Here is a 5,636-nt window from a genome sequence, read left to right as displayed (position 1 = left end):
ATAGTACACTGTACAACACAAAAAATACCTTAGAGGTATTGTATAATACACTGTACAACACAAAAAATACCTTAGGGGTATTGTATAATACACTGTACAACACAAAAAATACCTTAGAGGTATTGTATAATACACTGTACAACACAAAAAATACCTTAGGGGTATTTGTATAGTACACATGTACACAACACAAAAAATACCTTAGAGGTATTGTATAATACACTGTACAACACAAAAAATACCTTAGGGGTATTGTATAATACACTGTACAACACAAAAAAATACCTTAGAGGTATTGTATAATACACTGTACAACACAAAAAATACCTTAGGGGTATTGTATAATACACTGTACAACACAAAAAATACCTTAGAGGTATTGTATAATACACTGTACAACACAAAAAATACCACAACACAAAAAATACCTTAGAGGTATTGTATAGTACACTGTACAACACAAAAAATACCTTAGAGGTATTGTATAATACACTGTACAACACAAAAAATACCTTAGAGGTATTGTATAAGTACACTGTACAACACAAAAAATACCTTAGAGGTATTGTATAATACACTGTACAACACAAAAAATACCTTAAAGGTATTGTATAGTACACTGTACAACACAAAAAATACCTTAGAGGTATTGTATAATACACTGTACAACACAAAAAGTAACATGACATGATTATAATGTGACAGGGCACTATATCACAGTAATTATCAGCAACAATTGTTATATATATAACTAACATTAATAAAATCAAATCAAAAACAAAAACAAAAAAACCCATCACACACTTCAGAGAGAAACAAAGAAATATACAAAGCATATTTACCTCCTGTACTCGCATCATACAAACAACATAACATAGTGTGTAAACATAACATAGTGTGTAGTCACATATCCGATGGTATGACAGCTTGATATAACGTTTGATTGAATATGTGTAGTAACACTCAGACACATACACACCATCACACGTTTACACACTATGTAAATACTTATCTTATTTATATAAATACTTTTATAGTCATATCAATTGATGTGCATGCAATAGATCACATTTTGAATGAATATTGTAATGGTAATGGTAAGTCATTCAGAAAACCTCATTTCTGAAACGTTGTTTATAATTGTATAATTGCAAAAAAATAACTAGATCGAACAGAGAAAATTAGCGTAATCTTTAGGATTTTCGATAAAGTAAAATCTATTGTCTTGAAACTGAAACCCAAAGCATTAATTAAAAAAATAATGAACGGCTATAATGAAAATGATATCATTTCAATACAAAATATGAAGGAATTGCAAAAGAAAATTCATATATGATGAACAATTTAAAAACAAACCATATCAAGGTATGTTTGGGAAACAGTGTTATATTTTAAACTGTGTTTTATTTCATCTATTCAAATAGTTTAAAATTCAAACTTGTTTTATTTCAATTTTTGTAAGTTTCAATATGTAATGATGCGGCTCTGACCACCCGACGAAATCCCGATGAGATATGTACAAATGAGAATGTTCAACAATTAGGCGACAATATTTATGTATTTCGCAGCTTTTAATGATCTAATCTAATGTTATATACCAACACGTTAACTCACATTATCTCACTTGTATTATAATTTTCACACGTTCGGTTTGAATGAATGAAAAAAAACCTGAAGTACACTTATGTTTGCATAAAGCGACCAATCGTTCTAATTCTTCCTTATTTCCATACCGGTCATTTCCCTTTGCTTTGATATACCGGTCCCGGTATACGTTGTATACATAAACTCTGGTAATGAATGTGTCATTCAATTATAGAAATACAAATTTAGCAAAACCTTTGACCGTGGTAGAACATTATACTTGCATTCTGACCTTCCGGGTTTACCTTCTGTCTACATGTGTAAATTAATCTTTAAACTGTCGAGAACGTTTGCGAAAGCACTTACGGTAGCCTGATTAGATGTCACTAGATCGTGTTCAGTAAAGAAGTTCGGTAATTTCTGTGATTTTATGCCGATTGCCCATCCTTGAAACCAAACTAATAAGTCTATTTTGAGAATCGATGTGTAAAGAGTTAGTGTTCTTTCGGAACTTCTTGACAACGTCATCATCTGATAATGGTTTTCGCCAATGTCCATACGGTTCTTTGCACGTGCTTTCAAACGTGACATTGTCTTTTGTTGTAACACCAACAGTAACATACATGTTTTCAAATGAAGGTGTATTGTCTTCAGGGGTGACTACTCTGACCTTCCGGAGCAGTCTGTGCAGATTTTGTCGGTCAATGTTGTTGGTGTGAAAAGTTTCCGGTGTGACCTCGCCGTCCAACAGGGCAGAACAAGTTGTTAACTGGAAGGAGTGGCGAGCCTCATGTTCTGTGGTCGGGATAGGTCTATTGATGTATTTGGATCCGGGGGCGACAATGTAGATATATTTTACAGAGTCGTCGGTAAGTCCACTACCACATTCATTCATTATTTGTTTCCTTACCTCCAGCGCTGCATCAATAGCCCAATGCATCCCAAGATGACATGGGAACCGTTTCAATGCGATGTCTTGTTGATGTAGAATTACATTGTCACTTTCTATGAGTGTTTCCAAAAGTTTCTTGGGGTTGTAGTCCTCATAGAACGCTCCGAATCCAGAGGGGATATCTAAAATGTTGCTATTCCCCTCGATCCCTTTGTCAGCCAGTAGAGCAGCCTCCAGACCAAAGCGAGCAGACTTTCCAGAATGCAATGGTTTGGTTGTAGTTCCGGCGTTCGCCATCGGTGCCCCGGCGAAGGATGCGGCAATTGCCAAAGCATGAAGACATTTCTGGGGACTATGACCCAACAGTCTGGCGCAGGCGGCTGCACTTCCCATAACACCAACAATAGCTGGCGGATGTAAACTGTAACACAAACCAAAACAAGAGTTAAAAACCCGCATAAATATCTACATTATATTGCAGATCTATACAAACAAAATGTTTGATTTTTCGTTTTGATCGTTTTATCACGTTATATGTACTAAGTATATCGGAGCTTTAGTGTCTCAGTTGATCTTAACGAGGTACGAGTGGTTGTTTCCTGTACCTATGTGTGCTAGAACCATAACAAACAGCTTGACTTGTTGCTTAAATGGGAGTGCATCAAAGGGCATATTATGATGTGTGCTCTACTGATAATGTTTTTCTTATAATTATTTTTTTCGTGTCTTTGCTGCAATTCATAGCCAAACATGTGCTATACACCTGCTTGATTCGTACGCATAACTAATCTGCTACTTTGTGGTAAATTCGAGAAATCAAAGTTTACCATATAATGTAATCCTCGATTAACTTGTCCCTGTTTCTCATGTACTTAAGTTAAAAATAGTTTTATGATACTCACCGATGGGGGATATTCTTCGCCTGTGACGAACAGTTCAGTAATGCTCCCTGGACCTGTATCCCGATATTAAACGCCACAAGAAGATCCTCCAGGTTCGGTTGCTGTGAGGGCGGGAGGGATTCCGAAAGTGCAAGTATGGCGGGGAGTACAGGACCACTGGGGTGTGTGGCAGGATGCCAGGTGTCATCAAAGTCCATCGCATGACAACTGGCGCCATTTAAGTATGCCGCCATGGCCGTAGATGCCTTCAAACCACCAGTTCCCCAAACAGAGGCTTTGTGGTTTGGGTGGAATCCTTCAGCAGTTACCGCGAAATTTCGGTAACTTTTGGCAATTTCCGTCTTGGATCCGATCAATCCCACGCCCAGGTTGTCTAAGATCATCCGTTTGCTTCTGTGTTGTGCCACAGGGGAGATATCTCCCATGCTGAATTTTGAAATGTGGTCTGACATCCAGTTGGTCAAGTTCGTGACAGGTAGGCTCGCTTCTGAACAAGGAAAACAATGACTTAAGTTTTGCGAAAAGACACCGCCAAAAAAGCTATAATTCAACAAACAGAATGTAAAAAAAATAAAACATTTTGAAGCAAACACTCAAATCAATAACATAACGGATGATTACGTAATGCAGTTCGTACAATAAAATATTAACTGACGGTCCTTTATTTTACAAGAAGTCATATTGAGTCATTAGATAATCTACGTAATATGATACTAAGTAAGGTACCATTTACACCCGTCAATAGTCGTAAATACACTGTAGTATTAAACAAACAATACGTGACTTACTGCTTTACTTTTTGTTGTTTTAGCAAAATAATAGTAAAAGAGTCCACAATGAAGACTAAACATCAACATATCTGCAAATGTTGGACGCACCTCACTTACAAATTATTCACATAAACCTAAACCCAAAAATACCGTATCGCAGGTTATTTTCGTTGGACTGATATTTTCGCCGATTCACTGGACATTGCTGTGGCCGCGAAAATTTGATCCACGAAGCATTGACAGACAAATCGATGAAAAAAACCTTTAATTTTTTATTTTCTATTTTACTTTAAATCGCGAATATTTAGACACGCAAAAATAACCGGTTGTACTGTAATATCAAACATGCAATGAGGGAATAAAAAAAAATCACAAAAAATATAAAAAAAAAACAAACAAGGAGAGACGCTATTTAAAAATTCATTATTTTTGTTCAAGTCCATAAATGTTTATTATAATAATTAATAGTAATGTTAATATAGAATTTAGACCCAAGTTACCTTTAGCCTGAACAACTTGATGCGAATACGACCGTCTGGTAGCATCTGTTGACGGACAGGACACTATAGAATATTGGTGTAGCATCCAGTTACTGACTCCATTGTGATTACCGCTTGAGGCTTGAATTAGTTGTCGCTAAAAATATCAAAATGAAAGTTGAAATTCAACGTTTCATACATAGCATTTGTTTTTAACTTTCTGCGTGTGCTGTCGTTTATATTTAGTCATATATCGCGTAAAAATGAAAAAGTATCATTAAAATCAATTTTGAATGGTAATATATTACTCTGAATTGTACTATATGAAAAAACCTGTTGTGTTTAATATAACGGGTTAATATGTTCGATATATTACAGACTGCGGATGGTGTAAGTTTTTCTCAATTGTACTTAGAATAAAAGTGGGAATTTAAAGCTTCACAAATAACAGCATTAAGTATATAATTGTGTTACAGTGCAGTGTAACTTGCAGTTATTCAGTGTTTTTGTTTGCGGAAACTTGTCGTGTGCTTGTGTTTACTTTCACATTAAGAAATCATAATCATTAAAGGAAATAAGAGGAAGTTTTAGCTCATATGGTTTTTTTCTGAATAATAACAATGGAACATTTGATCAAGTAATGTGACTAGAAGTAAATTGCTATACAGACCTTGGGAGCTGAACAGCGTGCAAGCATCATCTTGTCAGGTAAAACAATAATAATGTTCAATCCGCTCTTTCTCCGTATTTATGTAAATTTCTCGAGCCCTTAGGTGATCATGGAAACTGTCATGTGATCCGATGGAAAACCAATCATCAACATCTCCCATCACAATCCGCGCACTCGTACAATGGGAAAACCTTCACGTTATTCGGAAAAGAGAAAGTATATTGCACCTTTTTGAATGCATTTGAATAAGTACATCTTTAAATTTCTTACACGTCGGTAAATATATGTTCTAAATCCCTATAAAACATGTTCACGTATTTAATCAATCAATATTTGTCC

At 35.4% G+C, this 5,636-nt stretch overlaps 1 protein-coding gene across 1 annotated transcript; it reads right to left on the bottom strand.

Annotated features, from left to right (window-relative positions):
* Nucleotides 1-1,370: 1,370 nt before the first annotated feature.
* On the bottom strand, nucleotides 1,371-5,636 carry LOC138325649 (cis-aconitate decarboxylase-like). The gene is made up of 4 exons (XM_069271452.1): nucleotides 5,298-5,636; nucleotides 4,649-4,784; nucleotides 3,379-3,865; nucleotides 1,371-2,897 (listed from the first exon to the last, which is right to left on the bottom strand). The coding sequence occupies exons 1-4, from the start codon at nucleotides 5,325-5,327 to the stop codon at nucleotides 1,982-1,984; spliced, it is 1,569 nt and encodes a 522-aa protein (XP_069127553.1). The 5' UTR covers nucleotides 5,328-5,636; the 3' UTR covers nucleotides 1,371-1,981.

Source organism: Argopecten irradians, chromosome 6 (assembly GCF_041381155.1).
Source record: "Argopecten irradians isolate NY chromosome 6, Ai_NY, whole genome shotgun sequence".
Lineage (NCBI taxonomy): Eukaryota > Metazoa > Mollusca > Bivalvia > Pectinida > Pectinidae > Argopecten > Argopecten irradians.
Note: the sequence above shows the minus strand (reverse complement) of the source record. Positions and strands in the feature narration are given on the sequence as shown.